The sequence below is a fragment of the Nymphaea colorata genome, chromosome 3 (genome assembly GCF_008831285.2).
Source record: "Nymphaea colorata isolate Beijing-Zhang1983 chromosome 3, ASM883128v2, whole genome shotgun sequence".
Classification (NCBI taxonomy): domain Eukaryota; kingdom Viridiplantae; phylum Streptophyta; class Magnoliopsida; order Nymphaeales; family Nymphaeaceae; genus Nymphaea; species Nymphaea colorata.
In genome coordinates, this window is record NC_045140.1 from 22,859,134 (window position 1) to 22,878,321 (window position 19,188).

A 19,188-nucleotide genomic window follows, 5' to 3' on the forward strand; every position below is an offset into this window, starting at 1 on the left:
CAACCAATAAAGGAACTTGCGGACTTTTATGACAGGAATGAAATTTTTACAAAATGCATGTTCAAGTTCCATGGGTTTTCATTCGCTCACCGGAAACACTTAGGGCTGGGCATGGTCAGCCCGCTGTTAAACAAAGGTGCGCTAGATTTCAAGATCTTGTCGGCAACTCAAGCTCAACATACTTAGTCATCTTCATATGTACTTGGCTCAATGTTCATCCTTATTTAAAACTTTTAATGTTTCATTTTCTAATATCATAGAAACTTTTGATGAAGCATCAAGAGTTTTTAAGAAAGCATTTGACGAATCGCCACAAATTTTTGCAGGAAGCCATTCGTAACATGCCAAAAGTCTCTAAGAAAATTAACTGCCAGAATCACAACAGTATATATATATATATATATAGAAGGAGGTAGAGAGAGAAAGAGAAAAAAATGTGGAGCCAAGTTGGGCCTCTATTACCCAACCCGCTAGCTAGGCTCAATGGATTGCTTTTAGCGGACTGGTCCAAAGGTCAAATTATCTGCCTCATCATGGGCGGAGTACCCAACCAAGCCCAATAGACAAAAACAGGTGGTTAAATGAATTAGTTTAAATAAAACACGCGTTTTCATTATTTCGGGGGAAGGCCAATACTCTTTGGAATAAAATGAATACCTTTAGCGCCTAGGCAAAAGGATCGAATATGGTGTAACTTTTGCTGCCGTTATGTCACGATTCACAGATTCCAATGCCAAAGAACTAGTTAACCACCTTTTCTCAACATCATTTCAGACGAGAAACGCCAGTCCATCTTAAAAGGAAAACGAATCCTTCGTAGAAATAGTTCTGTGCTCCTCACTGTCATTATTATTGCCATTGTTTCTAACTTTACTATTTTCTAATTAGACTGGTTAACAGGCCAGCTGACAGCATGCAGAGATGAAGTTCAATTAGGCACGCACTTACTTGGCTAAGAAGAGCAGTCACTTCTTATTACACCGGAAAAAGCAAACAAGAACAGCTTATTACATCCTTATGTCATTATTCTTGTGATTGAGGAGGCAGCCTGCTCTTCTCACAGACCCACTGCGAGAAGAAACTATCTTCCTTCCGTCATCATAACATATATTCCATGAACTTTTCATCTTGCAGAAGAATAAACAAAATAGGTATCTAATCATCTAGTGAAATGTCCACATGTACATCGAATAAAAGAACAGAAGCAATTAATCAATATGATCTGCAGGTGATTTAGCTAATGGATGGAGGTGATAACGACGTGTCCAGAACCACCAGGGCTCGGGCCGGAGTCCTTTACTGCACCAAGAAACAGGGAGTCCATCATAGAAGGAGCTGCCGGAGGATTGAACTCAGTTGTTGGGGCTGCGGGAAAGCCAGCCGGCGTTCGCCGAGCATCAACGGAGAGGCACGAGAGAATGATGAAGGAAAGGAGAAGCGAAAGAACCAGACGCTTAACTGTGATGGCCATCACTAGGCAGTATAGAGGACTAACTGCAGTATATGGAGATCACAGAGTCTGAATGGTGACTTCCCCTGCTGGTGCAATGCGGTATTTATAGAAAGATCTAGAGAAGGCAAGATTTGACCACGCCATTCGTGCTTGCGATGTTCATGAGCAGATTCAAATTAAAGTCCTACGAACCATCTCAGTTGCTTCCTAGAATTCGGCTGCCATCAAATTCCTTAGTGTTCTTCAACTCTCTTTCAAGTTGTGGTCATAGATATTAGCGCGATGGTTTCAACATATAAGTTTTTGAGTTTTTTAAAAAAGGCCCCCTGCTCTGCTCCTGCCGGTGAGAACTTGGTCGTTCTCATGAATGCTACTCGATTGAATTACAAAGGTTGATAGATGCTACTCTTGAGTAGACAGGAGTAACTACAAATTTTACCAAATCCCAATGCAACTCTAAACTTTGGATGCAGAGGAGAAAGGAGAGAGTTCGAAACTCTCATCCGAGTGCGATAAAGATAGTGATTAAAAGTGGTTGAAGAATTAACCAAAGTCGGCACAATGTTTTCAAAGTTTGAGTGGGAGAAGTAAAAGAGTTTGCAGTTCAAACCAAGACACATCTGGTTTTACTTTTACTTTTGTTAGGTGAAGCAACTTGAGGAAATCTTTCAACAAGAGAATTTTCTTACTTGCCGTCGGGCTGTTGAATTCTAGCCGTCATGGTGGCGGAGAATGAGGCATGGCAATTGGCAAGTCAAAAGTAGGGCTGGGAATGGATCTGATTCTGTTCTGTACCACCATTCTTCTGGATCTTAAGGTCCAGACACATTTAAACAGATTTAAGGGATGCTCAGTTTGTCCATACGGGTTTCAATAAATAGACGACCAAATTAGGACTCAGATTCTATTTTAAATAAATATCCTATATTCAATATCCAATTATTTGAAAGTTGGTTCTTAACATGTACATAATGATGCGGTTCAGATTCGGTTGTATATTTAAACATAGGAGTCATGTTTGGATTGTTCAATTAAAAATCAGATCTGGATATGGTACAGATATTCAAATTCGAGTTTCAGTCCAAACATATCAACATCTATCAATCTGTTGACATCCTTAACTAGTAATATTCCACAATTGACTAGCACGAGAGACATAAATCTCGCGAATTGATGGCTGATGGTGCCAAGTTTTCAGATGCACCACGTATGTAACAGGCGGAATTAATGTAAGTCATTGATTTGAAGCAGCTTGGTCAAGCTCTGACCCGGATCCTCTTCATTCTAATATCGGATAGCAGGCCCATAAAGATGTGTCATGTTTTTATTTTGCTGCTTCTACTTTGAAGGCTAAATTGTACGCATGCCAAGCTCTCTCTCAAGATTTGATGATAGAAGCGAGACTTTCAGGATCTGAGACCCAATGAAATTCAACTTGTTTGAATCTGCCGGCGCATGGATCTGACTCATGTGTGGCCGGCATTCATCGAAATACATGTCCAGAAAAAGACTTGCTGCTTCAGTCGATTTGTTCAAAGTTTGATCTTTGATCCTACAAAAAACTAATTTCAATCTAATCCTCTTAAGCCTATGTTTGGTGAAAACAGAAGATAATTATGAATGAACAATGCAACGGTTCATGTGCATGTTGTTGTTATGCAAAATAAAGAAGAGATTATTCTAACTGAAGCTGATATGATTGTAAACCCAGCTAGGCAAATTCATCTTTGATTTTGGAGGTCCATGGTGGCCTTCCTTCATGAAAAGCCACGTTAAGCTGGACAATCCAAATGTGAGATCATCTTGGGCTCAGGGGTTTGCACTTGCATCAAGATGAAAGGTGTGCTGAACGGAGATTTATTTATTTGGGAGCCACTGATGTTTGGAATTGGAATCCGAAAGCTTGCATATTTCTACTCTAAATTATTTGAGATAGAGAGAGAAGGAATGAAGGGAAGAACAATCAATAATCCCATCCAAAACCAATGAATAACACCCATCAGCCTAGCCTTCAATACCATGAGGAGAGTAGCCCCTACAGAAATCGAACAAGATACTAACTGGGGACTTGGAGAAATACCACCATAGCATAATAGTAACCATGATTTGAACTTGGGATTAATCCATTCATGATGAACCAACAAGACACTGGGATGAACAAAATTCGTGACTCATGATTCATGCATCTCTAAGCATGTCCATGACACCAGAAACATCCGCCATCGAAGAAATATTGCTAGTCTGGTATAAAACAGCTGAAGTTTTCATACCTAATTGTCCCAACATCAAAAGGCAATAGATCTGATCAAAACTATTACGATGCATCGCTCTTCATTGTTGTTACTTGGCCAGGCATTTATATCTTAGAAGAGACGTGAAGAAGTTCCATGGACGCATCCATCTGATCGCATGCAAGAGTGCCATAAAACGGTGGGGAATTTTAAGCCATTGAAATGGATAAAGCATTTGTAACAGACAGACTGATTTGAGTTGATCCCCAACAATGTTTTGTAATTCAGAAAGCGAAATGGAAGAATAATTAGTTATTTCCGTCGCTCTGACAGACTTTGTAAGGATTTGTGTGACTGCTTCTTTTCTTATTCAAGTTTGACCTCTCGTATCTTTCAAACGTGTTTGCAGTGCAGATGTTAATTTGCTATTCCTAAAATTTAAGACTGACCATTTGACTGATTTTTCCTTGAGTAAGCTTCTTCTTTTGTTATCTATAAGTCGGCATGAAAGTTTCTCTCTGCGACTTAATTTGACACGTTTGAACACCACATCACCAGATTTCAGAGACCTGTGAAATCTCAGATAAGTTCATATTAGAGGTGTAGAGCAACGACCGCAAGCCTAAGTTATGTGCCACACCACGTGCGTACAAACATGATGGGATATCTAACTTATTTGAAAAATCACTTCCCTTTGCAAATCACATCCTTTTAAGATTTTGTGATCACGTAATAAAAATAGCAGTTGGTGATGGAGGAAGAAGAAAGAAAACCGCTTTGAAGCTTAACAAATGAATGATTTAAATGTCGACGGAAAAAGAATTAGTACAAAGACCAGTTTGTACCTTATCAAATCAAATTCTTGAATGATTTGAACTTCTAAAATCCCGGTTTGTGATGTGACTCCAGACGAAGCTTGAAATCTAACGCCAACTTTCCAGGCATATCAAACAAATTTATAAATCCGATGAGTTTCCCGCTTTTTTCGCGTGTGGAGTGACACGAAAAGCGCGGGAGAGGAAGAGGGAGAGGGTGTTTTCTTGGAGTGAAACGGAAAGTGAGCGAGAGGGAGAGGGGGCGACTAAGCGAGGCTGTTCTTGCGCTCTGTTAATGGCAGGTAGATTACGCGCTCCTGATCACTCCCTCTTTCTCGTCCCTTTTCTCAACCCTCTCTCTCTCACTATACATTTCTTCAATACCTTACAATTTTTTGGCCTCAATTAGTCTCCCCTTTTGTTGATTTCGCTAGATACCCTTTTCCTTTGATATTTGGTTCCATGTGGAATCCGCTCTCTCGAGTTATCCTCCTGTCATTCTGCGAATCTGGTTGCACCGGCAAGAAAGAACATGGGCGCGCAAGGAATGGCTCATTCAATGCCGGAAATTATGCAGGTATGCCTTGTTCAGTATTCCAAGGTGGTGCATGCTTGTGTTGCTCTGGTGGGCTCGTATGAAAATGGGCGCCGTGATTCTGCTGGAGTGAGGATTAAAGTTTGCAGGGCTGTCGAAAGATGTTTTTACTCTCAGCTCATCTTGGCGAAGAAGGGTCCTCTGGGGCCGATATGAGTTGCTGCTTATTTTTGAGAGGAAGCTGAGGAGGAAAAAACAGGTCGCGGACACGGACATCGCCGTCTCTGTAGGTTGGTCGTTTTCTTTCCTTCTGTTTGTTTCTTTTTTCCGGAATTAGATTTCCATTCCTTGCTCTTTTTATTCTTTCTGAGTCATCACAACCATTAGTCACACTGAAATCGAAAATCATGACAGTATTCGACTCTAAAGTGGCGCGTCTCACATTTTGATGATTCATGTTGCTGTGAATTGCTGAGACGCCGATGGCACGCCCTTGTTGTATTATTTTTACAGATCATAGCCCATGTCATGCTGCTTCACTCTTGTTTATTCTTCCGGTTTCTTGTTCATGTCCATTATCTTGAAAATAATATGGCCCATCGTGTCTGTAATCTAAGACTGTTTTCTTTGTGCTTTAGGAACATAATGGTTTTGTTGGCCATGAGATATAAAGTTACACTGCGTTAATTATTATTTCGGTCATTCATATGGTTTCATGAATGCATTTCCATGCCGTTTCTCGTCCATCTTCTTCTCAGGGAGATGAATATGCTAGTCCTGCATATAAGAACGAAGAACGAAGAGGTGGTGTCGGCTGTCCGTTACTGTTGCCGTCGCTGGTTTCTGTATGTATCCTTTGCATTCCCTCTGTTTCATTTGCGGGAATTAATTATGGTCCAAATACACACGGATTTTGTGGAAAGAGCTTCAATTAATGCAAGTAGTTAGCTTGAACGGGCTGCTGGCGAGCTCTGACCCAGATCTTGCTCAAATCTTCATATCCTCGATCAAAGGAAACAATGTCCAACTTACTCATGAAAGAAAACAATTGAAATATACTGGGAGATTTTTCGAAGATGACAATTGAAACATACTGGGAGAATATGTGTGCCCACGTAAAGAAAGGCTGTGTTTTAAAACACAACCAATGAATTGAATTCAAAAAAATCTGACCGGGCCTGCACCTTATTTGAAACAAATTAAGGTATCTATTTCAATTCTTGTTTGGCTTCAAATAATACCATTAGTTTTAGTACAAAGCACTAAAACTCACTTGAAGGTGCAGGAATACAGACACGGCAAGATGAGGATCCCGAGTGATCTGCCCTTACGCATGGGTTAGAAGTAAGAACTCTTTGTTTTATGCAACAATATCAATGTATTACATGCACATCTTATAGTGATGGCGGTGCCTTGACAAGAAAGGCATTTCGTATTGCTAAACAAAAAATATCAAGTGGCCTGATCGATACTCTCTACGCGAACACGAAATACTTGAAATTTTCCTCAACCCCTTCATTAAATTTTGTTTCAATGAGTTTGGCGATGCAAACATGTACTAACATATAAGAAACGTTTCTGTGTAGTTGTACAGTGTAAATGAGTGTCATCACATGACATGGGCTGGACTCATCGATATAGGTTTTGTCAATATATCTGATTTGGATCGGATAACTAAAATGAACTGTTTCGAAAAAAAAGTTAGATGCAATATATATATATATATATAATATATAAATATTGAAAAACAAATCCAATTGGATTTGGATATGCATAAATATCCATAGGTTGGATCAGATTTTGTTTTAAATAAACATTGTATATCTAATGCTTTGCATTTTGAAACTATGCTCTATTAGATTTAAAATTCAGATTCAAATTCATTTGAATATAAAAATCAGACTCAGATAGGATTCCGATTGTGAAATCATATTTTAATTTGGATATGGCTTGTCTTCATTCACATTCGAATTTGAATTCATATCTTTTAGTATGTGAATATATATAAAAAAAAAAGATATGGTTAAAAGTATATTCAATTCAAATTCAATTTGTTGGCATTCCTAATCAACAATGGCGAAACTCTAAACCTTTTAGCTGAAGGGCACTAATACTCTAAATTTTAGGAAAATGCATACAAACAGTAGCGGATCTACGTCGTGTAGGCCCACACAAGCGCGTAAAACCTTACATTGTAGCGAAGCAAGAAATGGGTCCAACCACATGCAATATTAAATCAGACCTAGGTCGGTCTGGCCACAATGCATCAATACATAAGCAAGCAATTGGAGTAAGTCTGTGTAGGCAATTGCCCACACAAGCACACACACTGCCTGTCTGCCATTTCCTATCAATGCAGTGTCCCACCAATTCTAAGGAAACATTACGCCATTGCCGGCATGGCTGGTGGAGTGGGTAAAGGAGAGACTGAGTGAGACATGCAAGGCAGGGGAATCATCCTCTCCGCTCATGGTTTCTACCCCGTGAAGACAGTCCCATTAATTCGTATACGAATTCTTGGTTTTGCATTAAGTTGCGTAGCTGCACCGCTTTGATTGCCGCGTTCAGATGCGCTGTTCCTGTCAACTGCACCCCATTCCCTTCTCCTTCACCTTGCGGAGGAAATTAAAGAGAGAGTTGATTTTTCAAAACGGTGGTTGATCTCCTTTCACATTTTGCAAGCGGACTGCCATCGATCCTCGACGCTTGACGATTCCGAGACGCGTTTACGTTCAGAGGAGGACATGGTTTTGTTTAATTGCGGTGATAATATGGGGAACGGCGTTTCTTCGACTCCCAGTTTGATTTGGAAACGTACAGCGTCTTAAATGTGTGTGTTTATTTTTCCGTATTGAACTTGACAGTGTGTCTATTGCAATCGATTTATTAGGGAAATGAATTAGGTTTCAGTCTCTTCGAGCGGATGATTCTCTTACACAAGCATTTCATTAATGTTATCACGAAAAAACGGGACCTTTGCTTTTTAATCCAAACAGGTTCTATATGGGAAAACTAAACAAATTAGAAGTCGCATCATTCCGCTCACTCTGGAACTCACTGACCAAAGACTGCTGCGATAGATCAGCAGTCCTCGAAAACACTTGATTGTATATATATATATATATATACAAGGAAGTAGGTACTCGGTATAAATTATGTGAGTCTCAATTTTAAAGAAATCAAAGTCAAATTGTTTTTTAAGAGTTTGAAATATCTTTAGTAGAGAGAAAAAGAAAATAAATGAGTTAAATTGTTTTTTAAGAGTTTGAAATATCTTTAGTAGAGAGAAAAAGAAAATAAATGAGTTTATTTAAAGTAATTACTTTTTTACATTTAAAGGGTATTTGAACTCTTAAAATAACTTAATATATATTATTCGATCGCTTTCTAATCCGTATCCGTGGTCAGTTGATTATGATGATCAATGTTTTGTATATGAAGGACATACAGCTGTCAAAATATGGTATAATGCTGAGGGGGATTTGGTTTCAGGGGTACTTGGGTAATTTTACTATGCTAAGTTTAATTTTTTCCCACGCATAAAGGACAAGCGTCTGTACATGGTAGGCCAGCTACCTTGCCATCATGGGAAACGGAAAAGGACGTGTATCGGTTCCTAACTCAACTTCACCTCAGACAAGAGTACCCCTCGCTATACATACTTTTGGGAATTTTCCGTGGAAAATGAAAGAACCGGTTTGCCGGGCGCGAAGTCGACGTCCATCCTCCAGGCCGCACTTTCCCGGCTTTCTTCGTTTTTTTCTCGAAGAAAAGCTTTCACAAACAAATAAAAGAAAAGAAAGCTTTGAAGTTCCAACCTAACAATTTCTTATGCAAAAACTGTGAAGAAGTGGGATGGGCTCACCGATCTGAACATGAACCCATAAATGAAATTTGTCGGATTCGGACTCTACCTCCAAGATACCGGACCCGCGACTTGGTCACGGTCAAGCTCCCAACTTCCCAGGCAACGCTGCCGTTCGATGAAGAGCGGACGTTCGATCCGAACCGTTGAATCGTCTGCGGAGAAAAGTTGAGGGGGCTGTCGTATCAAGAACGAGGACAAAGGAGACGAGAGTTTTTAAAAGCTGTGGCTTTATTAGTAGGCGTGCGCTGGAGATGGAGAAGAGCAGCTCTTGTGGGTCCCACTTTCTGGGCCTCCCCTGCCGACGTGCAAGTGCAACGCGCCGGACTTGCATCGGGTCCACGCCGCTCTGGATCCAGATCCAAGCAAAATTTATACTCAAAATATAAGACTATTTTTGGAAGTGCTGTTAGATACATTATCCTTTTACCAAACACAAATACAATTATAGACCTTATCTAACGTCCCATAAATTAAGTTATGTGTTGTAGGAATCTTCAAGGACTTATAAACGGGTCATTAATGAGAAGATTGTCTTGTTTTCTATCTTTTTTGAGGTTGAAGCCAAACTGCTAAAGGGCAGGTTGGGATCCACTGAAACAGAAGCTCAAGCGGTAAGGAGTGAGTCGGGTTGCTACAATGGTATCAGAGCCAGTTCAACACTCGGACCTATAATTTCACACATACAGACGCGTGTGCTTTAGGGGGTGAATTGTAACGTTCAGAAATTTAATCTCGTATTGAAAATTGTGAGAGATTTTCAATGACTTATAATTAATGAGATAATTGTCTTGGTTTTTAACGTTTTTGAGGTTGAAGTTGAAACTGGTAGGGGGTAGGTTGGAATCCACACGAATCAGAGGCCTGAGCTCAAGAGTGGATCGAGTTGTTACACGTTAAGAGTAAGAGGAAACCAAGAAAACTTGGATGTTTGGGTTCTTTCTGGATGATAGATCGTAATCCTCTCATTCACTTGAAAAAGCCAGTTAACTTGCGGAGAGTCTCGTATAAGCCAAAGACCTGACCTATCTTTATTGGGTACATATTATTTAATTACTAAACCAATGAAAATGGATCTTTGTGTGACATTTTAACATGAAGAAGGTACTTTTTAAGCAAGTAATAAAAAGTATATTAACGCCAGCTTTTTGTGAAACGAGTCTTGTCCGAATGCACAAGCGTTGGCGTGTGACGAAGGATAAGGTGGAGGTCAAAGTTGCAGCAGCGTGCCTAAGTTTGTGATAGAAAAGGACTCACTCCCTGTTGTCTTTATGCATGTTGGGAGGCGAATAATTTGGCACAAGATACAAACAATCAGTTTGTATTGGCTGCTTCCAGTTGCTGTGGACTCCTCAATCTTATTCTTTCTTTTTACATTATAAGTAATAATAAACAAAATTTGAAACTAAAAAGTAGATTAGAGTAATTGCAGGACTTCCCCCTCTCTCCCTGTGACCCAACCTGTCTTTCTCAAAAATTACTAGTTGGTACTCAACTTTTAGCCATATCTCAAAAACGATGCTCGTTCTTCTGGAATTGCCGGTGCACACCTAAAGTTTGCTGCCAACCTTTAACGAAAAGTCTAGTACCTACATCAACATCTCCTAATTGGTTAAAATATTTTTTTTTTTTTAAATGTTTACTTAAGAGCTTGAATTGAGGCTTGAGTAAGGAAATTTAGAAGCTCAAAAGAATGTTTTCCAGTATGGTAAAGCTTTAAATTCAATTCTCCCAACTTTTTTCATGCTTTCGAAAAACATGAGTTTCATATACTTTAGAATGGTGTGACGGCGTCTCGATGCAATATTTTCAAGTTTTTAGCGAGCGTTTGATAAGGAAAGCATTGTGTTTTTAAAAGTATATCAGAAACACACTCTATCGACTATCATCTTTAAGAAAAATCGCGTGATTATGTCTGAATATTGCTTCAATTTTCTAAATCACATCATATTTTCTAAATCAAAAACATGGTTTTCTTGAAATGTGGGTCTTACAAATATACATTCAAAGAACACATGATTTTTTTTTTCCAAACGCTCTTGTGATTTTGGTCAAGTACCACACTATATTCTCTGGGTTACTAATATCCGTTTTGAATTTTGGGAGCATCTCTATGTGCTGCAAAAGAAAAGCCACTGATGCGGAGTCAAAATAAAATGTGCTGCAAAATAAGAGCCACCGATGCGGAGTCACCCTGAGACACAAAAAAACAAACCCTATTTCTAAAACTTGGGCTTAAAGCTAATGGATGGGTCTCCACCACTAACCCGAATAAAAAATAAGAAGCAATTGACATTCCCCAACTCTTTTTCTTTTAATAGAGAAAAACTTGTTCTCGTGTCACTGTGACGAGATCCGTCCAGCGAGAGGAGTCCCAGCTCTGGCATCAAAATTCAAGGACTTAAAAGTCAATCCGTCTGAAGTACGCGACAAACAAGTTTTTGTTCTTCCCTTTTCTTTTTTCTCTTTCAAAGGAAGTAATCAGATGAACCAAAGTATCGTCATCACCGTCATCATCTTTGTCCCCATTTGGATCTTTGCTCTCTGGAAGCATTCCCCCTCAAAACTAAAGTCCTCATATTTCTTTTCATAATCAATCGGAAACTTTACTTTCAGATCCCACTAATTGTTCTAACCTTGAATGATAGAGTCCAGGGTTCTTTAATTTTCTAATACAAAACCCAGATTTTGCTGACAAATGAGACTCTTAAAAAAAAAAAATCCACTTTTTTTTCACAAAAATCCGTTTTTTAACTAAAAAAAAGCACCAAAAAGAACAGAGTTCCACGTTTTCCAAAGAGATATCATTTTGAGTCTTTGACGGTTTAACAGTAAACGTAAAGTGGGTATAAGTTTTCAAAGCGAAACTTCAGGCCCTTCAATAAAAATTCTTAAAGAAACGAGAAAAGAAAAGAAGAAGGAAAAGCCGAGTTGTGGATCACCTCCTTCCCTCCGCTCTCGTGACAGGAAAAAGGGTGGTGAGAAAGAAAGAAATCATCTGTAGTGGAAGGTTGAAGAGGGGGAGAGAGTCCCTCACCAGGAAGGAAGACAAGACAAGAAAAGAAAGCTCGCAATCTCTTTCTCTCTCTCTCTCTCTATATATATATATATATATACTCTCTCTCTCCCCACCACCGTCGCCTTCCCTTTCATGTTTCTCTGTTCCTCTCCCCACACCATTCTTCTGCCTCCTCCTTTCTCTCTTTGTTTCTGATACTTTCTGCCCTTCTTTCTCCGCCATCACCGATTCCTCTCTCTCTTTCTCTCTGTCTCTCTCTCCGCTTTTGCGTCAATGATGAAGAGGCCATCGGAGTCAACGGAGAGCGAGGGAAGCAAGAGGAGGAGGGTGGATGGGGAGGGGGATGGGGAGGGGGAGGAGGAGTTCCTGCTGGACGAGAATCTGCTGTTCGAGGTGTTCAGGCACATGGATTCGAGGACCCTGGGGTTGGCTTCGTGCGTCAGCCGGCAATGGCACCGGACGGCCAAGGACGAGCGCCTCTGGGAGATCATTTGCACCCGCCACTGGGCCAACACCGGCTGCTCTACCAGCCAGCTTCGATCCGTTGTTCTCGCCCTCGGCGGCTTCCGCCGCCTCCACTCTCTCTATCTTTGGCCCCTACTTAAGCCACCGGCGCGATCCTCCTCCTCCCCTTCTTCTTCGTCATCATCTTCTTCTTCTCAATCGCCCTCCATCCCCAGATTGTCTACTAACATGATCCCCACATCGGCCCGTTGGGGCAAGGACGAGGTTCACCTCTCCTTGTCCCTCCTCTCCATTCGTTACTTCGAGATGATGAACCCCAGCAGCACCCACCATCGGCATCTCGCTTCCGGCGTCGTTCTCCAAACCCCAAAACGTCAATTGCTCGAAGATTCCAGCTGATTCAAACGCCGAACCGGAAAATCCTGGTTGGCATTCGACAGGCGAATGATTTCAGCACGCCTGTGGAGAGGAAGTTGGTGTGGACTAATTACTTCTTTGCTTTTCGGTTGGTGGGTGTTGGAAGTCTGTTAATGAATTTGGGTTCTACTCTTTTCCTTTTAGCCTTCTTATGATAATGATAAGCATGCTTTGCTTTTTCGGTGTGTTGTATTTTGCTTTGAATGTGTATGTAACAACGGATGTTTTTCCCAAATGATATGATTATGAATGTCACCATGAATCCTATTTGTTTGCCACAGCGAGAGAGAGAGAGAGAGAGAGAAAGAATATATCTCTCCATTCTCGCTATTGACCGAGTTTTTCATTCAATCTTTTCCCTTTTCTTGATTTGTTTTCTTATAGTCCATTCATTCAAGGTTTCATAAACAGGTGAGATTTCAAGTCGGTAAGGACGTTTGGACTTGTAGCCTCAACTGGCTGGTTGGAGAATTGAAATGATTGTTGTTCTCTAACTTGATTTAGAGATTGGGAGAGCAAAAAAGAAAGAAAAGATAGTTGTGTCATGTTCATTTTTTTGGCTAAAACATGATTGGGCACGTCATTGTGCCTTTTCTGTTATTGTTTAGCAAGAAAAGAGAGGGAAGGAGAGAGATGGGGTGGTGTCTTATTCATTATTCAGCTCCAAGGGAAACTGACAGGAGTAAAGATGAAGTTATTGTTCTCATCCGAGGGGGTGGGGGCCTACTCCCTGCGTCTTCCCCTCATCTCCTTCCCACCCACATTGTTCGGCTTGTTTGTACATAAGCCAAAAAAGTTATTTGGCCTCTTGTGCCCGCCCTCTTTATTGCGCCCCTTTCCTCCTCTCACTAAATGAGATGCCCCATTTTGGTGGTATTTGCTGTTGGACTCTCTTGGAGCATGTGAAAGTTCTTGTGTCCCATCATACCCCCACTCCCCATCTTTCCTTTTTCCTCTTCTCTTTGGCTGCCCCAATCTCGAACATGGTCCTTGTCCTATCCTGATTCCCACCCTCACTTAGAAACAGCCCTCCTAACCATACAATTAGAAAATTTGCCTAAACTGGTAGATGGTTGGATTCCTGAAATTAATTCCCAATTGTTTTTTATCCAACAAGTTGGTACTGTCTTCTTGTTGTGACTGCTGCTGCTCCAATTTTTTACTTGCTGTAGTTTGTGTGCATCTGTCCTTTCATCTGCGCTAGCCTTTTTTTTTTTTTTTTATTGCATCTGTCCATCCTACTGTCATTGCCGATCCATACTGCAGGCGTTACATTGCAGAGACTCTCTGTTTTTTCCTTCGAAAACCAATTTGGGTGTTACAGATGAGGCACTCAAAAATCTACTTGAAGTTGGAAAATCACTGACTTTGTCGATGCAACACGGAAAAACTTCATGGGCCTATGAAGGGACCATCTGATCTAATGTGGTTCAAAGACTGATTAAAAGCTGTCTTTTACAGCGAAATGCAAATTAGGTGTACCAGTCCCGCCAATGATGAAGGCCTTCTCCTTAGCTCGACGCCAATGATAAACAAAGAATGCAGGAGTAAACGACAATTGCAAATGATACTTGTGTTGCAGCTTTTTTTTTTTCTTGCCAGAGAGATCTGTCGAAACGGCTACTAAATATTCGCACGAATTTTGTCAGATCGAAAAGAACAAAGTGGTTTTTTTCTTTTCAAAATCGGGGGAAAGCCTTTTTTTTTTTTCCTCTCTCCCTTTTGTTATTAGGGAGGCATGTTATTGTTTGGTCCACCGCTGGATTGGGGAATGCCGCATTTATTTGCTGTAACTGTAACTGTGAATTTGAGAACAGAAGAACCGCCCAGCTCGAGGTTTCACCTGTAATGGTTGCGTTTCTACTTTAGAGCTTTCACTCTCTACTGCTATCGCCAAACTCCTTAATCGTGAAATGCCCAAGTGCAGTAAACTCTGCGAACATCCTTCTCTCAAACTCAGACCTGAGTTTATATCATGAATTTCCCTTCAAACGCACCTCCAATTGAACGGTCTGCGTCATTACAATCTCTAACGTCTCCTGATCTTTCTGTTTCACTAAGCCGCAATTGTCCCAGCAAGAAGTGAAAAAGTAGACAATGAGAACTCCATTCGAGCACAAAATGGGCAACTGGCAGTTGTTCTTGCCGACCTGTAGTTTCAAAAAAAGGGGAATGACTTCTCCCAGAGAACTTGAATATTCCATTGTACTTTCTGTCTGGTCATTCTCCCTTTAGGTGTCAAGCGCAATGTGGCTGAGCTCAAGGGCATCAGTGCTGCCACTAATGGCGGAGGCCGTTTCTAATTTGGCAAAAAGCTTTAAGGTTTCCTCAGGTGAAGGCCCCAAACCGGGGAGGTCTCGTCACGATGACGTACACGCTACAGTGTGGTGCTTCGACTCCTGTGCCGAAATTCTGTCTGGAATCAGCAGTGGCCGGCAGCCATTGCCACTGGCCGTGGATAAGAAAGGTGTCATGGTTGCACTGTTCACTGTCATTTTCACCACCTCTCTGATCATGCTTAGCAGGAGAAGTGATGAGCATGGGGAGACCAAGTGGGTGCATGGGCATTGGTGGCTATCAAGCTGGGTGGGCCTTTGGTTTGTCCTTTAATGGTGTCCCCCTTTAAATGGCCAACTTGGGGAGGCAGCACCTTGGTTGAGATGCTGTGGCTGACCACAGGGGTCCAGCCACAATTCACTGACCAGCCCTTTCCCATGGTCCCCTGCACCTAGGTGGACCCATGCATGTAATAATACATGCATCCTAGCTAGCTTATTTTGACAGCTTATGGGCCGTATATGTCATGACTTACATTGTGGCTGATAAACCTTTTTTGTCTGTGGGTGGCCTTCAATTTGGTGATCCACCAACCTGCTAGGGTTTTAGTACACTCCACTGCGCCCCAGTTGACTTAAACCTTTAAGTTGAAGGAGGTCAAGAGTTCAATACCAGTATTTTGATAGCTAAATTTAGGGCGTGTTTGGATGAGCGGAAGCAAACGCATGGTCTCGAGACGTACCTTCTTTGCCTTTGCCTTTGGTGGGACAAACAATCCTAAAAAGACAAGCTCCTTTTTTATATGGTTTGTGAATCATTGGACACTTTCCACAATCTTTGAACGGGAAGTGTACGGTCGAAGCAGAAACAAGACACCTTTTAGGCATTCTCCTCCTTAGAAATGTAAATTGGTTAGAATAGAACATATGTGACTGTTAGATATGATTGTTTGCAGCCGGAGACAAACTTGAATTTGGAACTGGAAAGCACAATAATGAGCTTGAACTTCTTTGATGTAATCGCATCTAAATTAAGTCGGTCAGAATTATTGGGGAAATCTTATGCTGGATTTGAATTATGTCACTGATGATAGTTTTGGAATTGCCTGTTTCAAACTTTATCAATCGGATCGAAATCTTTTAGATATTTGATCGCTTTTGAAGCACTGACATATCTATTATGATGCAATGGAGAAGTATTTGCAGAAAAAGATGGCAAATTGCACCTGTAAACTTTGTCGGTTTCCGTCGCTATCTGGTTTTGGTTCTGGGGCTTCGTTGACATCACTCTAATTGACTTCGGATCCAACCAAATTTGGATCAGATCTACTACCCACTTTCCCTTGCATCATCGACAGCATGAACGCAACCGAGGTTATGAAATTTTGACGCCATATGGTGCGAACTTTGCAGACTGAAGGTGGATTCTACTATGAAATTTATTGTTTTTATGGAGCTCAATTTTAAAATGCCATGTATGGTATGTGAATCCAACTCATTTAAATTCCGACAGAATGGAGAAGCTTGAGCCCGGCTGGTGCTTGCTGCATGCATGAGTGAAGATGGAAGACCATCGTTGTGGGCTGATTGGCTCCTTCGCCGGCCGCCGTGTAAAGTGATTCCGGCGTGCCATTGTGAAAAATATTTCAGATGAGAGAAAACGGTGGGTGAGCTGCCGTAACTTGGCCCCCCAAAAGACAACACCACGAGAAAGGTCGGGTGACAAAATGACAGAGTTGCAAGTTGAGCCATCAATGTTCACAATTCAATCCTTCATGCCAAGAGCGCACTAAGGCAGCAAGGTGGCCCACGTCACAAAGAGACTTGCGTTCAAATCTTGGGGTGGTCGTTGTTACATTTCAGTAAGTTCATCTTTTAGACTGTAATAGGTTTGACGCAAGCTCTGTGAACCTCTTGGAGTGGTGGTTGTTGGGTGAAGGGCATGCGTTTCTTAGGACGATGGAATGAACCACTCATCTTTTAACAAAAAAAGGCAAACAAACAAATTCACAATCCTTTACTACCACTATTCATTATCTGTTGTGCAAAATATCCCAAAATTATTATTTTAGCCTTTTGAAACAGGTATGAGAACAACCTACTGATAACATTTCATACTTATGTTTGGGGGTGAGGGATGGGGATGATACTCGAGATGCCGAAATCTCCTCTTTACGTCCTACCATCGAGGTTCAGGACCTACTTGGGAACCTGATTGGCTGCGGTGCTAATGTTTGCAGTTCAGGAAAATAGCGCCCATGAGGATCGAACCGTTGTTACATACCAGCCGTCTCAGCCATCTATATGTTTTGTACATTTTCCATGAAAGAGAACAAGGACAACGCCCCACTAGGGTAAGGATGTGAATGCATCTGGTTTGCTTCTCATGAGTCCATGGAGCATAAGTTTACCCTTAACAGTAACTAATTAAGAGGGCTGAGAATTTGAAAACAGCCGATGCCTTTCGTTTCGGTAACTATGATCATGCAATGATGGAAATGAGACGGGGCAGTCTTTGATCCTTTGGGAGCATTTGATCTCATATCTGATCATGGAACTCATGAGAGATGCAAGGTTCTATCAAACGAGAGATATGAGATCTGCAGATGTCGGATCCACGGAAAGCTTGAAATCCGCAAATTTCACCCCAGTTGGCTTAGGGGAAGAGGGATTGAGACCCGCGAGAGAAGCCCTCAGTGGGAAGTCTCCTGCCGCCTCTTGTCAAGAGAGAGAGAGAGAGAGAGAGAGATGAGGTCTCAAACCCTTTGTGCCGGAAACAAAGGATTTCGAAGCCTCCTTTTTCCAGCAGATTTTCAGCAAAAAAGATGGCTTTGGACCTTACATTGTCAACAAAAAGATTTCCCACCACCGACAGAGATGGAAAGAGAGAGTGAGAGAGGGAGGCTCAACAAAATCCATCAAAAGAGAGAGACCACCTGCATTAAATGTGTGGTTTGGTAGCCCTAAAGCAGAGTTGAGTAGAGTTCATGCTATGCCTTGAGGGTAGCTTGATTTGGTTTGGTCAAGAGGACTTTAAGAATGCTTGAAGGTGGAAGACATTGATTGAAAAAAATGGAGTTTTATAGGGTGCAGAAGTTCGCCTGTGTCTATTAGAAGAGGTATGATTCCTATGGAAGTGGGAAGGATGTTCCTGAACTATAGAGGGACAAATATAAGTGATAAGCCATTTCCAGTTTGGCAGATGTAGATCCCCAAAAGATAGCGGGTTTTATTGTTCGGTTTCTTCTGTGTTGGATAGAAAGTGATTTTACTATCGGTTTTGCTTTTATTTTTTTTTCTGCCGCTTTGGTGCATCCTTTCTTTCTTTAGTTCTTTGTGGGCTTACTTGATTTTATTTTTTTTCTGGTGCTTTGTGTAATCCTTTCTTTAATTCTTTGTGGAACGATGATCCTCTGCATACGTCATTTGATCTGCAATAAAGGATAGTAGAGCACCACCAAGCGTGACCTTTTATTGGAAGAAATGTGCAATGTATTAAAACAAACAATTGATCTCAGACTTACGTATTTGAACTCCGATCTGAGATCCTCGGTGATCTTGAGAAGATCACAGTGCCACTTAAGATCTAAGAGCTACCTTAGCGCTACGTCAAGGGAGGGGAGAGAGAGAGAGATCCGGCCTCTCTAATCTCGACTACGAGGGTTCTCAAACATTATTCATGTGCTTAAGTTTTTAATTTTTGTATCAATTTTAACCAAAACAAACGAACCTTTTCAAATCCACACCGTGTTGAAAATACCAGTCCCCATCCCATTGTCCTATGGTACGCCTCCGTTTCCATTTCCAGCATCCAGGGATGCAAACAGGCTTTCATCTACGAGAACTACATATCGAAGATAATCTGGTACCAGCTAAAAATGACAAAATCCTCACCATCAAGTGCGACCTAATAGCAGCCCAATAGGAAGAATTGCATTTCTTTATCCAGGAGGCATTTCCCCATTCCTCCTGACTCCTGGCATGCACCCTTGAGCCAAAGTTAGCGTCACAGGATTCTGCAGCAGCCACCAAGAAAAGCTGATCTCAAAAGCCACCGCAAATTTACACAAACACAAGCCATATCCACATCAGAAGCAGCACACACCACAAGA

The 19,188-nt window shown here is 41.3% G+C and overlaps 1 protein-coding gene and 1 long non-coding RNA gene across 2 annotated transcripts; both read left to right on the plus strand.

The window, feature by feature from the left end:
- The first annotated feature begins 4,686 nt into the window (after positions 1 to 4,686).
- LOC126409959 (uncharacterized) lies at positions 4,687 to 5,624 on the plus strand. Its single transcript, XR_007572978.1, has 3 exons — positions 4,687 to 4,801; positions 4,934 to 5,324; positions 5,449 to 5,624. It is a non-coding gene; the product is annotated as an uncharacterized LOC126409959 (long non-coding RNA).
- Positions 5,625 to 11,794: 6,170 nt separating this feature from the next.
- On the plus strand, positions 11,795 to 13,062 carry LOC116249661 (F-box protein GID2). Its single transcript, XM_031622849.2, has one exon. The coding sequence runs from the start codon at positions 12,192 to 12,194 to the stop codon at positions 12,780 to 12,782; it is 591 nt and encodes a 196-aa protein (XP_031478709.1). The 5' UTR covers positions 11,795 to 12,191; the 3' UTR covers positions 12,783 to 13,062.
- Positions 13,063 to 19,188: the final 6,126 nt, after the last annotated feature.

What these genes read in the sequence shown, in the direction of transcription:
- LOC116249661 (XM_031622849.2), top strand. Translation starts at nt 12,192, where the DNA reads ATGATGAAGAGGCCATCGGAGTCAACGGAGAGCGAGGGAAGCAAGAGG.